This window comes from Cavia porcellus, unplaced genomic scaffold (assembly GCF_034190915.1).
Source record: "Cavia porcellus strain 051 isolate PalLab524CR breed Dunkin Hartley unplaced genomic scaffold, mCavPor4.1 scaffold_9, whole genome shotgun sequence".
Lineage (NCBI taxonomy): Eukaryota > Metazoa > Chordata > Mammalia > Rodentia > Caviidae > Cavia > Cavia porcellus.
The window spans coordinates 19,079,976-19,103,305 of record NW_026947492.1 but is presented as its reverse complement, the minus strand read 5'-3'; the positions used below and the strand labels follow the sequence as shown (position 1 = coordinate 19,103,305).

General features: G+C 36.4%; 1 protein-coding gene across 11 annotated transcripts in view; it reads right to left on the bottom strand.

Annotated features, from left to right (window-relative positions):
• Window positions 1-2,455: 2,455 nt before the first annotated feature.
• Window positions 2,456-23,330, bottom strand: part of Ccdc15 (coiled-coil domain containing 15) — a 76,329-nt gene continuing 55,454 nt past the window's right edge. For 9 of the 11 annotated variants that reach the window (XM_063256000.1, XM_063255999.1, XM_063256002.1 and 6 more), the window contains 3 exons: window positions 4,941-5,117; window positions 4,483-4,631; window positions 2,456-3,356 (listed from right to left, as the gene is read on the bottom strand). In XM_063256000.1, coding sequence (XP_063112070.1) covers window positions 3,235-3,356; window positions 4,483-4,631; window positions 4,941-5,117 — 448 coding nt within the window. In that variant the 3' untranslated portion in view covers window positions 2,456-3,234. Of the gene's footprint in view, window positions 3,357-4,482; window positions 4,632-4,940; window positions 5,118-23,330 lie in introns of those variants that run through there. The other 2 variants (XM_063256001.1, XM_063256006.1) reach the window with 2 other exon arrangements.

The window sequence follows — 23,330 nt, the reverse complement described above, 5'->3', positions numbered from 1 at the left end:
CCTCCTCCTGTTAATCCGACATCAGACAGGTTGAGTCACCTGTTTGGGAAAACCGAAACTTTACAACAAAACAAGCAAAAAACTTAGCTAAGACCAAAGAAACAAATACATAACAGCCAAAACAACTTATCCTAGGAAAGCAAAATTGGTTCAACATCTGAAAACTGATTAATACAATAATTCTATTAATAAAAAAAGGGCAAAGAATACAGGATACTCTCAGTATTATAGGTAGGAAAAACGGTAAAATCTAACACCTTCCCAGGAAAAGCCACTTAACAAATAACTAATATAAAGGACTCTATCAATCTGATGAAGGGCATAAAAACTAAATACTTCTTCCCTAACATCAGAAACAGGACATGGATGTCCACTTTGCCATTTCATATAACTTTGTATTGGGTTTAGCCACAGCAATTAAAGGAAGACAAAAAAAAAAAAAAAAAAAAAAAGGTTGAGTTACAAATAAATACAATCATCTCTTTGAACCCTTCCCAGTGCTAGGATTACAGGTGTGCACCATGCCCAGCTAGAAGGGTGATCTTCAAATTCTTGTGAAAATTCAACGAACTCAGAAAGCAAAACTATTTAGAAGAAGAATCAAGTTGGAGAACTCCCACTGCAAACTTTAGCACTTACCACAACACTGCACTACTTCAGACACATTATACTGTCACCAAGTGCATAGAATTAAAAGTTCAGAAATACACCCTTACGTTTAATGACCAGTCTAATGAGGCAAAAACCAGTCCCATTATAAATGATGCTGCAATCCGAATCACCCAACACGTCAAAGGGTGACGCTGCACCTTACTTACCACATATGCAAAAACTTTACACAAAGCGGGTCACAGGCCTAATAGACCTAGCATTAATAGGGCTCTGACAACTCATATGAGTAAATCTGCATGACCTTGGATTAGGTAATGACTTCTTAGCTTATAATCAAAGCACAAATCATAGAAGAAAAACGTTGATAAACTGAACTTCATCAAAATTGAAAGAGTTTGTATTGTCAAGGAAACCATCAAGAAAGTGAAAAGACACAATGTTTGCAAATCATATACTTGGTAAGAGAACCTACACATAGAACAGGAATTAGGAATACCTATCCAAAGGATCATAATAAAAAGTTCTCTGAGAGACTGAAAAATGGTCAATAAATACATAAAAAAATGCTCAACTACAATAGCCAGGCATAAAAAGCCATAAAGATTAGAGTGGCTGCAGTATAAGGAGTACTGGTGAAGGTGGGGAGACTTAATACATGGTCAGTGGGAATACAAATGGGGAGCCACGTTGCAGTTCCTCAGAATGCTAAATGTAGTTCTACCACATGACCAGCAATGCAACTCCTAGACAAATACTCAGGCGAAACGAAGACACATATCTACACATATCTACCAGTTTGAACTACAGAGAAGAGACCCTGTAACAAAAAACCAGAATAAATGAATGAATGAATAAAAAAATGAAATGCTATACCCATTAAATGAAATATTATTCCTTTTAACTCCAGCTTTTGATAACTATCAGAGACTTTCTGTCTCTATAAATTTGACTATTTTGGGCTGGGGATTTAGCTCAGTGGCTTAAGTGCTTGCCTGGTAAGCATGAGGTTGACTATTTCAGGGACCACATTTGGGTGGAATTATATAGTATCTGTCTTTTGTGATGCCTGATTTCACTTAATATAATGTTGCAACCTGTGGCATAATTTCCTTTCTTTTAAAGCCTGAATACTCTTTTGGAGTTTTTTTGGTACCAGGGATCAAACTCACAACCTCATGCTTGCAAGGCAGGTGCTTACTCTGCTGAGCTAAATCCTCACAAGCCTGAATCCTCTTCTGAGTATGTACTACACTTTGTTTATCCATCCACTCATCAATGGATACCTGGGCTGCTTCCAATCCTTGTCTACTGTGAATATGAGGGTATGAACACCCATTTCAAATCTTGCTTCCAATTCTCTTAGCTACATATCCAGAAAAGGGATTGCTAGGCCATGAGAGCTTCAATATAGTGACAAAAATGTTCTAAAATGTAATGGTAATAATGGTTGTACAACCCTGTGAATGTACTTAAAAATCACTGAATTATATACTTTAAGTGGGTAAACTGTATGATATGTGAATTACTTCTCAATAAGCATAAAAATACAACTCTTAAAGACTGAATTAAGTACATAACTGCACCAATTTTGACTGAACTAAATAATTGAGTTAAATAAGAAGTCAATTTATCATTTGAGTAATTTTTATTTTTACTTCCAGTGGCCTGGCTAGTGTAGGCACTTTCTGAGACATAATTTAAGTGCTTCCTCAGTAATGCACATTGCAGAAAGGAAGGCTAAACAGTCACAATTTTAAACTTTTGTTTAACTCACAATTTTAAACTTTGGTTTATATTTGGTATCAGGAATAGTGTGAAAAAAATAACAAATCCACATCAACTCTCACAATTTTTATTTCATTTATTGTAGGCATGTCACTGGCCAGAATTTTTTAAAGATAGGGAAATAATACAGGACTTCATTAACTTTGACTTCAGGTTCACTCTTTGAAGTGTAACTCACAATTATTTTACCAGAAGATATTCAAAAGATAGACAGTCTATTTGACTTTTTGCAATACAAAAAATTACAAAATTAAAAAAAAAAAACCTTATGTCCAATGTCATGGAATGGGGAAAAAGTCAATAAAAAAAAATTCCAGGAGAGTCAGAATTTTGAGAAGAAAACATATATCAAATTCAGATTCTTCTCATCTTTAATCATCATACCTGACTAGAAAACCTAATGGCAATACAGATGGCTACTGGTACTCAGAAACCTGTTTTGTCACTTTCCTTTCTGCTTTATCTAAACATTTTAGACAATATTAAGACTCAAAAGTGCAGTTTTAGCAAGATGACAATGAGATCATCTGGAAGATTTCTCATGAGCTCCTGTGATCTAAGCAGAACAAACCATAGCAAACTGTACTTTTCTGATCAGTTTTAAAAATAACAGGTTCTAAATGATTATAGCAAAGAAGAGACAGGTTTAGGAAGTCTGCTTTCAATCTTGGTTTCAAGGCAGAATTCTAATTACAGAGGTATTTATGTGGGCTACTATTTCTTTCCAGCTAATACATCTTATATACTTTAACAGCTTTTCCTAAATAATTTCTTGGAGCCGACTTAAAAATGAACACTGAAACACTACCAGTTGATTCAGCTGATTTGAGATTCTCCTTACATGTTTTTCAAAATTCGTCTGTGTGCAGAAGCAAAATTATGAATGGCGTTTCGGAGAGTGGAATGTCCTTCAGAGACATCAGAGGAGCTGATGACGGAACACAGTGCTCGACTATATGCTGCAAAACAAAGGTTTCCACAGTGGGGAGTAAAGTCTAAAAACTGTGCCTTCCCACTTTCCCACTAGTGCTGCTCCTCTATCTAGTGTCCCATTGGTATTAATTTTATACCCATGGAATAAATGTTTATTGAGTATTTAGATACAGAAAAGAGAATGGTGAGGATAGATGCCAAAAATAAATGAACTGCTGTATAATACTTTCCAACCAGCAGCATTTACAAAATGTCATCACAAAATGAAGTTGAAAATAAATGAATAACTATCTAAAGCAGACTGGAAAGACTTGAAGGGTTAGCACAAGAAAAGAAAAGGCAGCACATGATACTCAAAATAGCAAGTTTATGAGAAACAGCAAGTAGAATGTGGCCTGCAGGTAGACGGAAAATATACCATCTATTTCGTGCTGTCATCGGGACTCCTAGAGATTTTAGAATGGGGGAATAAATTATCATATATGTGCTTTAAAAATATGACACATAACCCTGATAAGAAACTCAATACACAGACAAGGTAGCCTAGGAATACAAATACTGTACTGGGATAATTTTTAGTGTATAACAGAGCTCTACACTAACCTTTACACTATACAAAATCCAAGTACTTAAGGGTGGACGGGAAATTGTAACATTACTGACAACAGGAAGGACTTCATTTTATCTGACTGGGACTCTTGATAGAGGATCTCATCTGCCTCAGGATCCCTGGTAGAAATGGCAGCCTAGTATGGAGATACATGTAGTGAGTTTGTTTCAGATATCTAACCATTAAGTATGTGTATAGGTGAGAAAGGAATGGGGAAAATGAAGGAACTAGTTATTTAGAAAAAAAAGTATGTGCACAGCACTGAACTCAGAGGGACAGACTTCTCACTTACACAGCCATGAAAGAGCAACCTTAGAGTGGAGTAAGGCAGAAGTATTTCCTCACCATAAATGAAGACAAAAGGTAGCAGAGATCTCAAAAAGACATAAAACTCACTGCAATTATTTCCATCACCTCAGAGTTGTTTGGTAAAGGGGTATGATACTCTTGCATATGCAGTAAACATTCAACAAATAGCAGACTATTATTATCTTTTAAAAAAAATTGCTAATAGGCCCTATCTATTCCTTCAAGATACCTACCTTGGTGGTTTTTATAGAAAATACAATTGTTGGCGCAGGTATCAGGGTGAGCATCCCAAAAATCAGGACCACAGAAGCACAGCGGAGGTAAAGTAATATTATACAGCTTCATCTTCTCCTGGACCTGGGCACGCAAAGCTTCTACATATCTATAGACACAGTAAAGGATCAGGCAAAGCAAACGTCAGCAAAACAGTAAGCATGCATCCTGATTTAACAACTTGCCTTAGCTGCAAGGAAAAGCTAAAAGCTGTTTCACATCTCTGGACCTTGATCCTCCTCTAATGCACTGAGAAACAACACTAGGAAAAAAATGCAATGCTATTTCAAGATATCGACAATGTTATGACCCTAAAATGAGGAAAAGAAGTCGATTCTCTCTTACGGGAAACAAGAATACCCACTTCTTACTAAGTCTCCTCTACAGCCAGAATTTCATACAAAACTTTTCGAGTCACCTGACATACTCTTTCTCTTTCTGTTGCATCTTCTCTTTGGCACCTTTCATTTCTTCAAGTTGTAACTGGCTGAAACGGTCACTCATCTTCTGCTCTGAATACGGTGCCCTGTGAGAGCCCAGTCTTAGGGTCCTCTGCTCTTCAACAAAACATTGTTGCTCTTTCTTTTGCTTAATTCTGAGAATAAAACATAACATGGTCAGGAATTTCATTAAGTTGTTAGAATTAGCTTCTGGATCCAAATACATCAAGCAATTCTCAGAAGTGAGTGGGCAGGAAATTAGTTTAATGCCCTAAGAGCAGCTTCGCAGGTTCCTGCTGGTTAATTTGAATTTATCCTACAGTCATCTAAATATACAGCCTCTCACAGAGAAATGAGAGTAAGTTTTCTCTAAGTATCTTAGCTCAAGAACCAAAAATGAAGTAACGGCTAGATTTGCCCTCTCACCTTGAAGAACCAAAGAAACTTAAAAAGAAATAAAGTAAACTGGACAAAATACAAGGAACAATGGTTTTCAAGACACTAGGGCTAAGCTAACAGAAAGTAAGGGTTCCTGACAGATGGGAAACAAACAAGGTCAGTCTGGGACCTGCCAGATATTACTGCCTTTAATGTTTCCAGGGAGTGGCACAGGGTTGAATCCAAGTGCAGCCGCTAGACTCCCTGAGTTAAGGAGATGGAGCTGAGACAGTGCAGAGAAAGGAGAACAGTCAGTGCCACGACACAGAACGACAAAGAGGAGAGAAAACCAGAAACAGTTTCCTCCTGGCATACAGCAAAAAGTACTGACTGGTGCACATATGCAAGGAAATGACCTGAGCCCATGAAAACAACATCCAAAATAGTAAGAGAACACTGTCTGGCATTTGTACAACACAGGAAATGATACCTGCTCCCACTAATCACAGACCAGAACCGCTGAAACCATAGCCAAATAAACCTTTTCTTTTCATGAGTTATTATCTCAGGTATTTGTTACAGTAACAGAAAGCTGACCAACTCATCCAACAACAGTCAAGGTAAAATTCATAGTGTCTGACATTTGGTCAGTGATTACTAGGTATACAAAAAGGAAGGGAAACAACTCAAAATGAAGAGAATAGTCAGTCAATTAAAACAACTGACCAGAACTGACACTGCCATGGTAGAATTAGGAGAGAACATTCAAAGAATTATTACAATTATAAATTATGCCAGGGAAATGGTGGCACATGCCTACAATCCCAGAACTCTGAAAGGCTGAGGCAGGAGGATTGCAAGTTTGAGCTCAGCAAGGAGGACAACTTATAGGCCTTAGTGAGACCATCTCAAGCTCAATAAAATAGAGACCTATAGCTGTAACTCAGTCCAAAAGCTCTGAGTTCAGTCCCCACACCAGATAAAAAAGGGAACTGATACAGATAAAAAATACACGAAATGTTGAGCCAGGCATGGTGGCTCACGCCTGTAATTCCAGCACTCTGGAGGCTGAGGTGGGAGGATCGTTGTGAGTTCGGGACCAGCCTGGGCTACAAAGTGAGCTCAAGGCCAGCCTGAACTGCATAGAGAGACCCTGTCTCAAAAAAGACAAAAGAAAAAAAATACACTAAATGTCAATGGTGGAGAACCTATGGCACAAACATTACTGTGTTTTCCTTTTAACATAAAGAATGTTAATGCATGAGTCATTTTCTTCTAAACCAAACTCTCAGTGTTCAGGTTTAATTGCGGTATTGGCACTTCAAGACAAATAAGTAGGTTTTGGGTTACAGTTTGGGAATGTAGTCTCTAAAAGGTTCACCATCATTGCTATTTATGATTATCAGCAGATTATATGGTATGGAAAGCAAACGTGAAAACATATAAAAATTATCTAAGTGAAACACAGGGGTAAAAAAAAACATCTAAAACCAGTCAGTCTCTCTCTTTGTCTCTCTGTCTCTGTCTCTCTCTCTCTCTCTCTCACACACACACACACACACCCCTTAGTTAAAAAACAACAGGTAAGCATTTAAACAGGCACTTCACTTAAGATGATACATGAAGCAGCTAACATGCATGCAAAAGACGCTCAACATCACTAACTAGCAAGGCAGCACAAACCAAAGCCGGAATAAAATGCTGCCTCAGACCCTGGCGGGACGATAAAATGGTGAGCCACTCCAGAAAACCACATGAAGGTGGTTTCAGAAGTTAAAACACAGCCACAAAATGATCCACAATTTAAATTTTGTGTGCATGCCCCCAAAATTAAACAATTAAAAGGAAGGTCTCGAAAAGACTTCGTATTTCTGTTTTATAGAAGCAATAATTAATGGTAACTAAAAGGTAGAAGTATCTTAAATGTCCATTGACAGATAAACAGATAAAATGAAGTGTGGTCTACAGATACAATGGGCAGCCTTAAAAAAGGAGAAACCCCTGGAAAACACAGTAACATGCACTAATGTTAAAGGTATTACACTAAGTGAGGAAAGCTACTCACAGAAAGACAATATATGATGTCATTTACATGAAGATTTAAGGTGGCAAAATTCACAGAAATAAAAAATAGAATGTTGATTCCTGGGAGCTGGAGGTCAGAACAAAAGAGCCGTTTAACAGGTTTCATTTCACATGTGTAAGATCTAGAGATCCGTTTCACCAACACTTAAATGGCTAAGATGCTAAGTTTTACCTTTAATAAATCTTAAGTTTAGTAGCTTTTAATAAAATGTATGTGTAAATCTTATTTAATGTGACACAATTTTCTTAAAAAGTCACATAAGTAAATGAACAAGTGAATTAAAAATGAAATGAGTTCAGACATGTAAAAGCTGAAAAACATTCATCTCTAATAAATTCATAATTACCAGAAAAGTTCAAAGATATTCTCCCAGCACAGGACAGTAACACTATAGTTTAAGGGTATATATATACATATACTATATACTTATAACACCTAATAAAATAACAAAACAGAGAGAAGAGTTGTGAATACTTCCCAGTTCATTCTGTGAGGCTAGTATTAACCTGAACCAAAAGCTTATAAAGACAGCAGACAAAGAAAGTGTAAACTAACCTCTCAAAATATAGGTGAAAAAAAAGAGGGAATACAGCCTTTCAACATACAAAAATAAAAATTGTACTATATATGAAAATTAAATCAAATTGAATCTCAGACCTGAATGTAAAGCCTCAAGTGACAATACTTTGCCAGAGAACACAGGAGAAAATCTCTGTGACCTTGAGTTAGGCAAAGATTTGTTAAATATGATTGGGTTGGCCCAGAGGCATACGCCTATAATCCCAGCATTCCAGAAGGCTGAGGCAAAAAGAATGCAAGTTCAAGCCCAGCCTGGGCAATTTACAATAAAAAAATAAAAATAGGCTGAGAATATTGCTCAATGTGAAGGTCCTGGGTTCAGTCCCTTGTACTGAGAAACAAACAAAAAAGATACAACAAAAGCAGTCTATAAAAGAACATATTGAAAAACAGAACTTCACCAAAATTTAAAACTCCTGCTTTTAAAAAGACATTTAAAAAAGAAAATGCTAAGACTAAGAAATGAGCCACAAGACTAAGAGAAAAATCTTTGCAAAACGTATTTGATAAAGGATTTGCATTTCGTAACACAGCAATAAGAAACCAATTTTGAAATCTGAGTTTCAATAAACCAACGAAACAACATACAGATAGCCAATAAAAGCATAAAAAGATGCTCAACATCATTAATCATTCAGGAAATGCAAACTGAAACCACAAAGCACACACCTACTTAATCAAACAGTTACAATGAAAAAGACATCGTGACAAATGTTGGTAAGAATGTAAAGGAACACCACAACAGGAATTTAAAATAGTACAACTATGTACAAAAACAGTTTGATGGGGTCTTTTAAATTTGAAGTACTCAACTACCAGCCATCCTGCACTCAGGCATGTACCCAAGAAAAAAGGTAACAGGCCCATACAGACTTACACAGGAATTTCATGGGAGCCAAAACCTAGGAACAACCTATATGCACATCAGTCTGCAAGTGGATAAACAAATTGTGGTACATTCATAAAATAGTATACTATTCAGGAACAAAAGGAATAAATTCTTGATACATGCAAGGACAATTCCCGAAACAATCCAACTGAGTGAGAGGTACAGGGCAAAAGGGGTGCGCTCTTTAAGATTCCACTGACAAGCATATCTTGCTTTACTGTGTTTTGTTTTACTATGTTTCATAATTATTCCCTCCCTCCTTTTATTTTTAACAAATTGAAAGTTTGTGGCAATTCTATGTCAAACAAGTCCATCAGTGTCATTTGTCAATAGTATGTACTTATATTGTGTCTGGCACATTTTGGTAATTCTTAACAGGATTTCAAACTTTCTCATTACCCTGTATATGATGGGATTAGTCATTTCTTGACATTACACTGCTTACGCTGTATAAGATGGTGAACGAGACTGATAAATATTATGTTTTCTAGCTGTTCCACCAACGTGACCTACCTGCCTCTCTTCCTCTCCTCAAGCCTCTCTACTCTGAAACATACTAAGATTAGGCCCAAAGGGCCTCAAGGTGTTCAGGTGAAAGTAACAGTCAAACACCTCTCTTTAAATCAGAAGCTGGACATCACTGCGCTCATTGAAAGGTGAGACAGACTAGATGGAAAGACTAGAATTTACAAGCACATGCTGACACCAATCACTAAAAATCACTTTGAAACAAATGACCTATTGTTTTTTGAACAGTAGTATCAGGCTAGTCACACTCCTATTCTTCAGTAAAGCATGGTCTCTGGAAATTCTGGACTTCTACTTGTGGTAGGCTAGCATCCGCAGGGGAATTATATCTTTCTATTTTGTTAGATTAATAAAGGCGTAAGTTAAAAATCTACAAAGTCTGAAAGATTCAGCACCAGAAAACCAGGACACAGCAGTCATAGAACCACATTTATCCACGTGACAGTGAATCACTGGCCACCTCCAGAAGAGACAAGGTCACTTTAAAAAAGGGTTTTCTTAGTAACAGGCTTCCGTATCTGTTAGTATTTCATGAATTATAACTGTGAATTCAAGCTGAGTGTTTCTCAAAGAGTACAGAACAAATGCAATATAAAGCTGTAATAGGGTAGAGGTACCTCATTCTTGTAACCTTGGCAAAGGGACATATTTTTATACCAATGAACATCAAGATTTAAAGGGATATTAAGACAATGTAGTTAGGAATGTGAGAAAGGCAATCTGGGCAAAGGCCAACGCAGGCCCACACACCTGTCTTCACTGACTTACAAATGCCTTGTTCCTTACAAAAAGCTACAGAATGCGTAGAGAAGCCTAAAAGTATGAAATTTAAAAGATGAAGCTAATATTACATGTGCTATTGGCTGGGTATCTACAAACATAGCATTTCTATTCCAAGCAAAATAAAGCAAACATATTTTGAGGAAAATTCATACTTGTTAATTCAACAACTCCCATTCTTTAAGGAAAAAAATAATGAATTAAGTTGATGTTCTCAATGAGGAAATGAAAATGGAGATGAATGAATGAAACAGAAAAGATAAACATCAAATTTAAGGCATATGTTAATTTGAGCTCTACCAGAGGCAGCATAAATAATTTCATATGAAGTTATTACTTCCTAAAGTAATTCTCTGTACCAATATTCTCTCCACCAGCACACTAAGAGCTAAGGAAACATCCCTGTTTTCAAGGGTGGACACCTTAGGTCTTGGAACAGAACAGTGGCTAGACACAATGGCATCAGTCCTCCCTCTCTCTTCAGCTACTTGTCTTCCCCTAATAATTAAACATCACAAGCCAGGGTTTCCTAGACTTTCTGTCTTTAGTCCCACACTTCCTCACATATCCCCAAATAGCCCTAAGATTCACCACTCCACCAAACGGTTCTAAGTCCATGCTGGCCCATGAATCACTTAACCCATTTCTCAGTGCATTCTCAACAGGGGCAACACAGTCCCGAAACAGAAGAACTGTAAGATACGACCACAGTTCATGGTCCTCCAAACAGCTATACAACATAAATGGAAGTACTTAATATATATGCATTAAAATTTTAGGGCGGGGATTGGAAAAATGTTTTAAAAGGCTCTGTGTGCAACCATAAGGAAGAAAAGACTGACAGACTCTGATGGAGCACCTATCAGTCCCCTTTGCCTCGAATGAGTAACTCTCTTCCCTTGTTAAAACTCTCTCTGCCTCAGCCTCTGCGACCCTGCAACTTCCCGGCCTCTCCCTGGTGTAACTCCGGGTCCCCTTGGAAAACCCATCTCCTCACAGTGAAGCATTCTCTTCTCCCACTGTATCTTTACCCTGGTGATTTGATTTGTACCCGAGGTTCAGACACTACCCCAAGCTCACAGCGACACAGCTGTCACAGCTCAGTCCCTGTTTAGTACCGTGTCTATCTGACAGGTCTACTTGAGGTCTCAAAGTATTTTTCGGGGGGAAAAAAAAGAGTTTTGGACAGATTCTCACATTAAGAATCACCTTCACATGGTAGTTTCAGAAGGATTCATAAAATTCAAAATGATAGTGGCTAACTAACAATACTGAGTAGCACACACCTGGGCAACTCTGTGACTCAGCAAGACCCGATCTCAAGAGATAAAGAGGGCTGAGTAAGACATAGCTCACTGCAAAGACCCTAGGTTCAAAACTAACTAAATAAATAAGCCCTGGGTTCAATCCTTTGTACCTTAAAAAAATGATATAAACAATTACTCTATAAATAAGTTTCTATTCATCTGTAATGTCTTCAAGTCCTCTTAAGTAAATAAACCTTTTCTTGAAATACACAAGAGCTATACTAGGTCAGAAATCAACATGTCAATACCTCTGTTTTTCCCAGGGCAATGATGTGAGTATACTGTAACAGTCCTCTGGTTATGCTACAAGGTATTCGGAACCAGCATCACATTTTTGCTAAGAGGGAGACTAAGAATGAAAGAGACCATAAAATGGCTTATAAACTTATATAGTAGGTATTTGTACAACTAAAACAAGTGGATATCAATATTTACACTTTTGAAAAGAACCCTAAAAAAAAAACCCAAAACTGATAAGTGGAAAACTTTATAAGAATATAAAAATATAAAAATATTTCTATAATTTCAATAAAATGAAAACTGTTTACTCAGTCCTCTTCCATATCATAAGATTGTACCACCAAATCTTTATAAGGGTAAACTAAAATAGAGACTAGAATCAAACCTGAGGACTGTATTTTGATTCCATGCATTCTTTCTTCCAAATCATTGAAATTTGCCAATACCAATATCTCAATAAAAGAAATTCTGCTTCTACTTTTAAAGAAACAAGTTTGTCATTTCCGTAGTAAAAAAGGCACTCTATTAAGACAAACAACTTCTCATGGAGGTGGGATAAATTGGCCTCTCTGACACAACAGGATTAAGGCTAATCTAGTAGAGCAGAGTCTAAATCTTTGATCTTGTTTTTCTGTTTAGCTCCTTTCTGTCTCCCCATTCCCTCATGCTTTTAGTGTTACTCTTTAGCAATTTCAGAACTCCCCACTAAGGGTAATCTAACATTTCCTACTGGACTCTACCTTGGATTCTTTTAACAACTCAAACCCATTATGACTCAATATAAAACTGCGCCATCGAACCCATTCACCTGGTGCCACAGGACATAAACCTGGGAGTTACCCTTAAATTCATCCTCTGACAAGGTCCTATCAAGTCTCTTAAAAGCTCTTAAAAGTGCCTCTTACTCTATCCCTCCCTGACCTTGTTGCATGTGATGGGCCACGTTGTAGATGTCAAAGGGTTAGAGAATAGGGTAAAGTATGGGATTAAATCCATTTCCCATGTGCTCAGTGTGGTCTTTTTTTTTTAAACCAAGGAAACTATGCAGCCTTTCCAGGGCTCATTTTCTCATCTTTAAAATGAAAACAGCAGTAGTGCTGGGAGTGTAGTTCAATGGCAGAGTACTTACCTAGCATGTACAACACCCTGGGTTCAAGTCCTAGCACCGCCAAGAAAAATAATCTTCTTTATAAGGAATAAGGAAACAAATAATGTCTCTAAAGCACTCAACATTACATCTAGCATACTGTAAACACTCAATGAAACACCTGCAGGGTTGTTTTAACAGTTAAATGAGACAAAAACCGGTATAAAACACTCAACACATAATAAGGGTATAATATATATATACATATATATATATATATATATATTTTTTTTTTTTTTAAATTGCTCTCACTCCCTTCTCTAAGTGTATTACTTCAATAATCTAACACTCAGTCTCATCTATTCCTGAAATGCTTCTACCTGAACCCTACAAAATCTATCTTTCTTCTTTTGACATTTAAAGCTCTCTATGATCTTTTGCTTATAGCTCGCCTTTTATTATTTCTTTAGTCTAGATGACATTGAACTCAGAAGTTCTTAAATGAGTCAAGATTTTTGCAATGCTATTCTTTTTGCCTAAAATTTCTGCCCAGTGTTCCCCCCAGTACAATGCCTACTCCATCTTATACTGCTCTTATTAATCCTTCAAAATATAGTTTAGGAAGTCTTCTCTTTCCTTTGGTTACCCTCACCCCCCGATTCTGGCCTCCAAACATATTCTGTGATCCCATATATTCTTTTTTCTTTCATCTTATGTAAAAATAAAACAATTTTCCTAAGCAAATAAGATTCTTGTCATATCTTTTTTTGTCAGCACCAGGGATTGAACTTACAACCATGTGCTTACAAGGCAGGCGCTTATGCCACTGAGCTAAATCCCCAAATAAGATTCCTATAAAACCAAAACAGATAACACAAACTTTTTCAATAGATTAAGATAAGCTTAGTATAAATGAAACAAACTACCATATATATTAAGATATTTTTAGAACCAGTGTAATTTGGGAAGTATTTAAACTTCCTACTTCATATTTACCTCTTCTGTTTTGTGCACCTTTCCTCCTTTCCTCCCTCTCCTCCCCTTCTATACACACACACACACACACACACACACACACACACACACACACACACAGCTTCTCATATAACAGTAACCATGCACCACATGCTATTTGAGCTTCAATGTCTGATTTATCTCATTTAACATTATGTTCTCAAATTGCATCAATTTATTTACAAATGCCTCGTTTATCTTCCTTTAGGGCAACATAGTATTCTACTGTATATAAATACATTACCCTTATCCAGTCAATGGACATACGTGCATTTCCAAAATCTAGCCACTGTGAATTGTGCTGCTATAAACAAGGATATCATGTATCCATGTAATATGATTTGAACTCTTTTGGGAAGACACCTAGGAGAGGGATTGTTGAATCAAGTGGAATTTCTACTTTTAGCTTTTTGAGGACTCTCCACACTGATTTTCACACTGTTTGTACCACTTTCCATTCACACCAACAATGTAGTAGAGTTCATTTTTTCTCCCATATCTTCACCAGCATTTGTTATTGTTAGATTTTTGGATCATACAGCCCTTCTTTCTGGGGTAAGATGGTATCTGGGGGTAGTTTTACTTTGCATTTCTCTAATGGTCAGTGATGAGGAAAATTTTAAAGTGTATTTATTGGCCTTTTAGTGGGGAGGGTACCGGGGATCCAACTCACAACCTTGGGTTTGCCAGACAGGTGCCTATGCTGCTGAGCTAAATGCCCGGACTTTACTGGCTATTTTTACTTTTTCTGAAAAGTATCTGTTTCAGTCGCCCATCTTTGATTGGACCTTTTATTTGGGGTGGTGTCTAATTTTTTTCAGTTTATGTTTTTAATGTTAGTCCTCTGTCCATGATACAGCTGACAAAGTCTGTCCCCATTCTGTAGATCGTCTGTACTCTTAGTGGCTTCCTTTGCTGTGATATAACCCCATTCACTGATTCTCAGTATTATTTCTTATACCACTGGGGTTCTGTTCAGAAAGTCCTTGCCTATGCATATATCTTCAGGATTTTTTCATGAATGAATGTTGGGCTTTGACAAAGGCTTTTTCTGCATCTAGAGATGATGATGTGATTCTCGTCCTTGCTTCTACCCTGGCTCAGGTGCACACAGCAGCCCAGGCAGGACCAGCAGTGTGGAAAAGTCCAAAGCAGCAGTGAGAATATGAACCAAGCACATAGACACCTGGAACAGATGCAGGCAGGGCCGCCATCCCCTATCACAGGGCTCTGGGAGAACTGCAGCAACAGAAGGCCATTCCCAGCCCCACAGCCAGAGACCAACATCCGCCCCACAGCCAACACAGATCCCATCCAAGCTTGGCTGGGGCACTTGGCACATTTCCGAGATCTGACCTGGACACTGCCATAGAACTGTGGACAACAGAGGAATTTTACTACTTCTGTTTTGATTTGTTGGTCTGATTATCCTCTAAGTGGGGATTTCTTTTTGTTGGTTTTGTTTTTTAAGATTGTTTTCTCTTTTTCTTTTTTCACTATTAGGTTTCTTGCTTTCTTTTGGTTTTCTTCTACTTGTCTTTTTTCTCTCTTTCCTCAACCATCTCTTGATTCTATGAACACTGACTCTTTTCTTCCTGATTCACTTCCATACTACTTTGCTTTTGTTTTCATTCTTTCTCTCCTGTGTCCTCAGTTTCCCAAAACTTGAGTAATCATCCTTTGCCCGCCAACCTTGCCTCTACTATTGTGACTTCATTTATCTTTATCTCTTGTTTGCTATCCCTCTAAAATTCCCCCTCCCATCCCTGCAACAGGGTAAAATCACTCCACTAAGGAGAAAATCATTGCATACGAGTTCCTGGAATATGTTAGATTTTGTTAAGTAACTGTAGAATTTGCTCCTATGGTTAAAGGGATCAGATTAATGGTCACCACACTTTGTCAGTAGCTAGCTTGTACTCTATGTTATGGTTATTGCTAACTGTATTACTTTAGCTATGATATCATACATGTTATAATCAGTTTTTCTCCCTTGTATGATAACACTATGATTGTATGGGGCTGTAACTATCACCACAGTCCAGTGCCAAAGGATTAAGCGCTAAACCAAATAGACAGCAACTTCTCACATTGGAAGATGGGTTCTTGGGATAGATATAAAGATCAAGAAAGACCTACATCTAAAAGCCATACCTGAGGAACAGACATTTCCTATGGAAAGAAGCCTCAATACTAGTGATAAAGGTGTCTACCATAGAAATCAACAAGCATCAACACAGAAAACAAAACAAAATAAAAATGGAAAATGACAAAACATAGAAGCAAAATGCAACCCTTAGACTCCCAGCCCACCCAGGACAAGTATGGAGCATAATGAGATAGAATAAATCAGAAGTCAACCACTGGAACTTTTTGAAATGATAGCAGCAGAAGTGAAAAAAACAAATGCATGAAACTACAAGAAAAAAAAATCTCTCAAGTACAAAAAGAAATGATATGAGAGTGAAAGATATTACAGCAGACATAGATTAAGAAAAATAGAAGTGCTTCAGAAAATTATGGAAACCATGAGTGCCCAACATAGGAAAGAAATAGAACAAAACAGATTCATCAGAAACCCAGGCAATTAAAATCCCCATTGAAAGTATATGCAACAAATTGAATGAACGTGCAGATAGATTATCAGATATGGTTATATAATGAAGTAATTTATTGTGCACGTGTGTTGAACTATCCTTGCAATCCTAGGATGAAGCCCACTTGGTCACTTGGTTATGGTGTGTGATCTTTTTGATGGTTTGGAAATAATCCTTTCCTTTCAATGTCATTATAAAGTTTGAGAAGAACTGGTACTAGATCTTGTAGAATTTGGTAACATTCTTGCAGAATTCAGATGTAACTCTTTCAGGTCCTGGGTTTGCTTATTTGCTTTTTTTTTTTTCTTTCTTTAACTACTACTTTGATTTCATTGCCTATTGTTCAAGATTTTTAAGTCTCCTTGATGTACTTAGAAATCTCTCCATTTTGAGTTTTCCAATTGTTTGGCATATGTGTTTGTGAAATAGTTGCTAATAATTTTCTGAATTTCAGGAGTGTCTTTTGTTATTTCACTTTTTTCATTTCTAACTGCATTAACTCTGTGTGTGTGTGTTTTATATAAGAGTGGTTGTCTCTTCTTGTAAAGAACCAGCTTGATTTATTCTTTGTATTGTTTTTGTAACCTCTATTTCATTAATTTCTGCTCTGATCATTTAATTTCCTTCCTTGTACAATTTCTGGGGTTGTTATTCTTGTTTTTCTGAAACTCTGAAATGCATCACTATGTTATTTATTTGGGCTCACTGTTTCTGATGTGGAATTTAGTGCTATAAACCTCCCTCATGAGACTACTTTCACCATGTCCTACAAATACTGGTATGCTATATTGGTATTATTAATTAATTCTAGGAACTGTCTCATTTCTTAATTTCCTCTGATTCATTGGCTATTAAACAGTATGTTATTTAATTCCCATGTTTGCATGTGGTTCTTTAGCTACTGATTTCTAGGTTAATTGCATTGTGATGTGATAATATACATGGTAAAATTTTGATTTTTGCCATTTTGCTTGAACATGCTTTTTCACTAACATGTGTTCTATTTTGGAGAAAGTACCATATGCAAGTCAAAAAAGCGCATAATCCATTGTGGATATATATCTGTATATATCTATTGGGTCCATTTGTTAAAAGATATGGTTCAGTGCTCATATTTATTAATTTTGTTTAGTTGATCTATTGTGATAGTGTGTCCCCCGCCATAATGGTATTTTATTTATTATCTTTTATGTCCATCAGAGTTTTATGAAGTTGGGTGCATTGTGGTGCATATGTTTATAATTGTTACCTATTCTTGTTGAGTAGTTATGTTAAGCAATACCATGTAATGTCCTTCTTTGTCCCTTTTGATCAGCTATGGCTTGAAATCTACTTCGTCTGAAAATACAATAGCTACTCCTGCTTGTTTTCAGGTTCCTGTTAAATGAAATTGTTTTTCACCCTTTGATCTTTAGTCTATGAATTTCTTACTGTGTTAAATGATGTTCTTGCATACCTTTGGATTTTTTTTCTTCATCCATTCTGCTAATGTGTCTTTTGATTGGCAATTTGAGTTCAGTTACATTGACAGTTATAATTGAAAAGTATTGATTTATTCCTGTTATAGTATTAATTTTCTGTTGTTTTGCTTTCTTTCCCAACTTAATTGCTAGCCCTGCTGGATGTATTCACTTTAGTGGATCTTTGGTCATTGTTAGCTTTTATTGTCTCCTAGGATGTCCTTGAGAATTTTTTGAAGTGTTAGTCTGGTGGTCATGAATTTTTTAGGTTTTCTGTATCACTGAAGTAATCTTATTTCTCCACCCACTTTAAAAGGTAAATTTGCAGAATAAAACAGTCAGTGTTAAAAGGTATTTTCTTTAAGAGCTTGAAATACTTCATCCCAAACTCTCTTTGCCTATAAGGTTCATGTTGAGAAATGTGTCATAATTTTAATAGGTTTTCCTTTAAGGGTGATTTGTTACTTTTCTCTAACAATCTTTAAGATCCTGCTTATGTGCTGCATTTCTGGTATTTTATTTAATAAATGGTGTGGAGTGGTATTTTTCTGATCATTGTTACTTAGGGTCCAATATGCTTTATCTTCATGTTAAAATCTTTTTCTAAATCTGGAAAGTTTTCTGCTATTACTTGTGCAAATGGGGCTTTTTTAATGCTCTTTGTGCTCTTATTTTTTTCTAATTCCAATTACTCTTTTATTCTTCTTTGCATCATTTAGGAGCCATTGGATCCATTTTTCAGGCTCCCTTGTTGTTTTCAAGGTATCTCTCATTACCCAATCACTGGCCACAGCCCTGTCCCGTAGGTCTTCACACTGACTGCTTCTGCTACCTGTACTTTCAGTCATGTTTTTAATCTCTTGGATTGCTGTTCGGGGTTTTCTCCTAAACTCCTTGTTTATGCTGGGCATTTGTGTTTTGCATCTCTTTCCTGGGCTCCACTACTGTTTATTAATAAGTAAATCTTTAGACTTACTGATCATTTATTTCATTATGGTTGTTGTGTGATTAGTTATATTTTCTTTGATTTCACCAAGTACATTATACAACTGTCTTATCTCCACTGTTAACCTTTCAGACTTACTTGCTTTGTGGTTATGATTTACTCAGCCTCAGTGCACCTATACTGATTTTGGGGAAGTTGAGAATTTCTGGAGGCATTTTTTTTGCTTTGTCTTTTTATATTTCCTTTTTTGTTTGTTTGCTTGTTTTTGTTTTGCTGTATTAGAATTTACAAATTCTTTGGCCCAGTGCCCGGTGCCTTGAGAGTGAGCCACGTATTGCTTATGATCCTCTTCCCCAGACAATTTAGGTACTGACATGGAGAGAAAACCAATTGCCCTCCCACATATCCCACTCTTTTGTCTTTCTAATGTTAATAACAACTAACATTTACTGAGTACAGACTGTGTGCCAGATTACCTGTTAATGACATTTACATATCGGCATATTTACCCTTCTCAGTAACTTTATGAGGTACACAGTGCTATTGTCCTTATTTTAGAAACCAAAAACTAAGGATTACAGATATCATTTTCTCAAAGTCACACAGCTGACAGGAAGCACGGCTGGTTTCAAATATTTAACTACATACTGCACTGTCTTATAAAACTTAATGTAAGGTATTATAATGATCCTTTTATTTATCTGCTTCCCCCAAAATCGAATCTGTCTGGTAGGTTCCTTGAGGCTTGGGATCATGACTTTTAGATTTCTCATGCCTAAATTTAGCACATCTACCAATTAGTAGAAGCTCGGTGAACAGCTGCTAAATTTGAATGAAATAACGTATATAGTCTGACAAGTGGGTAAGAAGTTATTAATTCCTGTTTATAAAGTAGATGTACAATTGTTTTAGGATGCTGTAAAATTAGTTTCTGTTTCATGTTTAAACACACAACATTGATGCAAAAAAGGCATTAAATGACTTAATTTCTCTATCATCTGATACACATATCAAGAAGATTTAGGCTAGGCACCAAATAACCTCAGCAGGGTTATACTGGCTTCAGTTAAATGAACTGAACTAAATTTCTATTTAGTCTTTAACCTGATAAACCCATAAAATGCTTATATACAGGTACTACAGAATAGAAAGACTTTTTCAGGGAGGGAAGGCAGATTGGATTACATTATCACTAAAAGATTAAATTACAGCAAGACAAATATAATCTGGCTTAAGATATAAGGATTAACTCCTAAAAGCAAACATCCTTAGATTCTGAAAAATGATAGTATAGAAGTATATTTCTAAGAATATAAAAGGTATTTGAAAATTTAACCTAAAGGCTACAGTATACAGTGACAAAGATTTTTTCTAAGCCTCCCACATTGTGTGCACACATACACACACACAAACACACACAGACACACAAACACATACACACTTTTCATTACAGCAGTTTTGTTGTGTGACTTTTAGACAACTGTGTTATTTCACATCTCAAAGGGGTATCATGTGAGGATAAAATATATACAAAAAAACTATTAAATAACTCACAAGAAAACCATCCTCACCAGGATCCTCATACTATCTACTGCAAAATAAGATATTCAGGAGTAAATGGCCTCCTACAATGCAGATATTGCTTCAGCTTGTAAAGGCCGACAAAATAATGCAATGGTTAGCAAACGAAGATATACACACAGGATAAGAAAAAATGATTTATCATCTAAAGGTCATGTTGATCTCTTTAATTATTTGGGAAATATTATCTGTTTTCCGTTGTCTGGAAGTTTATGTAAAACCTGATGTTATTTTTTTCCTGTGATACGTTTGAAAAAAAATTCTTCAGTGGAGAATGAATCTGGATTTTTCCTCTAGAGAATTTTTCTTTTTCTTTTGATTAAAATGGAAATTACTGTTTTCTATTTCTTCTTGCATACAGTTTAGCTTTCTTTTTTAAGAGGCATGTCCATTTCAACAAAATTGTCAAATTTTTTAGTGTAAAGTTGCTCATAATACCCTTATATTGTCACTTAATGTCTATAGGTCCTGTGTAAATGGTTCCTTCTCCGTTCCATATTGACAAATCTTGCTTTCTCTTTTCCTTTTATTGATTAATAAACACAGTATGTTCCTAGAAAAATGTATTTGCAAGGAAATAAGTAGGCTTCATTGATTTTCTCTGCTACTACTTGTTTTCTATTTATTTCTTTCTGCTCTTTTTCTTTCCTCATTTGATTTGCAATATTTCTAAGCTTCTTAAGACAGAAGGTTAAAACACTGATTTTTTTTTTAGCTTTTTTGCTTGTCTAATAATTGCAATTAAGGCTCTGTTATTCTCTCTAAGCACTATGTTAGCTGCTTCTGACAAGTTTTGATATGTTTATCATTATTATTCTCTTCAAAGTACTTTCTTAATTTGTACTGTAATTTTATCTTCACCAAGAAGTCTTTAGAAATGTACTGCTTCATGATTTGTAGCTTATTAACTATTGTCAGAGAAAATACTCTGAAAATAACCCAGAATACTGTCATTTTTGGAAATTATTCAATGAGCATTTAAAAGTAATATACTGTCACTATTGAGTGTTTTTACAAATATGTTTTTGCCTTTTTTAGAGGAAAATCTAGGAGGATTAGAGGACTAGAGGAAAATCTAGTCTGGGTCACGGGGTAGGTCTATGTTTTACTGTATAATATAATTAAAACAGGTTACCAAATAGGTTATGCCATTTTTCTACCTATACCAACAATGCAAGAGGTACAGTTATTCTATCCTTATAAATATCTGGTTCCATTAAGTTTACTGTCTTTTCTTCCTAATTATTCTATTAAGTCTGAAGTGGCTTCCCGTTGTATGTATACTGACACATTTTCTTTTTCCTTTAAAGATATTTTTTTCAACTCCAGATTTTCTATTTTATAGGTTCCAATTCTCTATTAAAATTTTCCAATTTTCATCTTTTCTCTAGTGCTTCTTCTATGTACTTGAGCATATTAAATAATTTTAAATTTCTTATCTGTGAATACCAGTATCTAGGTCACCTAGGACTGCTTGTGTTGTTTATTTTTTCTCTTGGCTTTTGGAGATTGGTCTTGTCTTTCAACGTACTTTGAAAAATTTTGACTGCATGCTGAATACTGTTTTTAAAAAGTTTAGAGGCCCTACATGATGCTATCTATGGCCGAACAGAGTTCAGTCTTTTCCCTGCTAGGCAGACAGTCCAGACTTCATCATCTTTATGAGTCAGGAAGTCAGCAAAACCAAGGGTGTGTTGCCGTTTTGTAGGGCTTGTTCCATAGCCGGTGGGACCAAATCTTCACATACACTCTCCAGGGCTTTCACCGGTGAGAACATACATGCACTGGGCCTCTCCCCTCTGTGAACCCCATGGGCTCTGAGCTCTGCACTTCCTCAGCACTGCACACTCACAGATAATTAGCTCACTTTCCAGATACGCGTTTCCGTTTACTCTTTGAATTTTCTTCAACTTTAGCAAATGTCCTGAGGAGAAAACTGACCAAGTGTTTAAGACACAAGTCTTTAATTTCACACTTCCATTCCTTCAGAACACCGAACATTCTGCACGTTTCCTTGTTGCCCAACAGTAGCCCCGGACCTGGTACAAACTCCCGTTGGACCAGAACTCCAATTATTTTCAAATGTCCATTAAGTCAGCCACAGATGTTCCACAGGCTCCTCAAACTCACCAGCTTACTTCAGTTTGTTCTTGGGGTCTTGTCTAAGTTAACGATATTGTCATTCATTCAATTATTTGAGCAGACAATTACAATGTGCTTTTGATTCCTTTCTCAACATTAAACCTGACTAGTCAGCCAGCTGAGGTGGGGCACACCTGTACTCCCGTGCTGGGGGTGGGGTGTCGGTGGGGGCAGGAGGACGGCTGTGAGTTTGATGCCAGCCTAGGCTTCACAGTGAGCCGAAGGCCAGCCTGGAATATCGAGATTCTGTCTCAGAAACAAACAACCTCAACCAAACTAAAGAACATATCCAACCTGTCATCATTTATATAGATTTTTAAAGTATTTTTGAATAAATCAATCTTTGTTCCCACACTGCAATTACTGTGATAACAGCACATGCCTTCCTTTTCTATTTTCATAGTTACTCTGCTAAAGAAAGATACACATCAGATCATAAGGCTTCTGCCTTAAATATAGCTTGGTATAGTTCCCCTGCCACTTTTTCACTGAAGTTTAGGTGGCCCAACTTTTTACATTATTTCTTAAACATATCTTATGCTTGCATACTAACTCGGCCATCTGGCAAACTCTAGCTCATCCTTTTGATCTGCTTTTATGATCTCTGCCCTTTTCAACATTGTAATAATTATTTTTTGTCTCTTTTTCTCCATTCATCTGTTCTCTTTTGTTGTTCAGCCTATTAATCACCACCATCACCACAGCATCATCATGATAACTACATGTACTTTTTACTGTATTAAGACAGTTATTA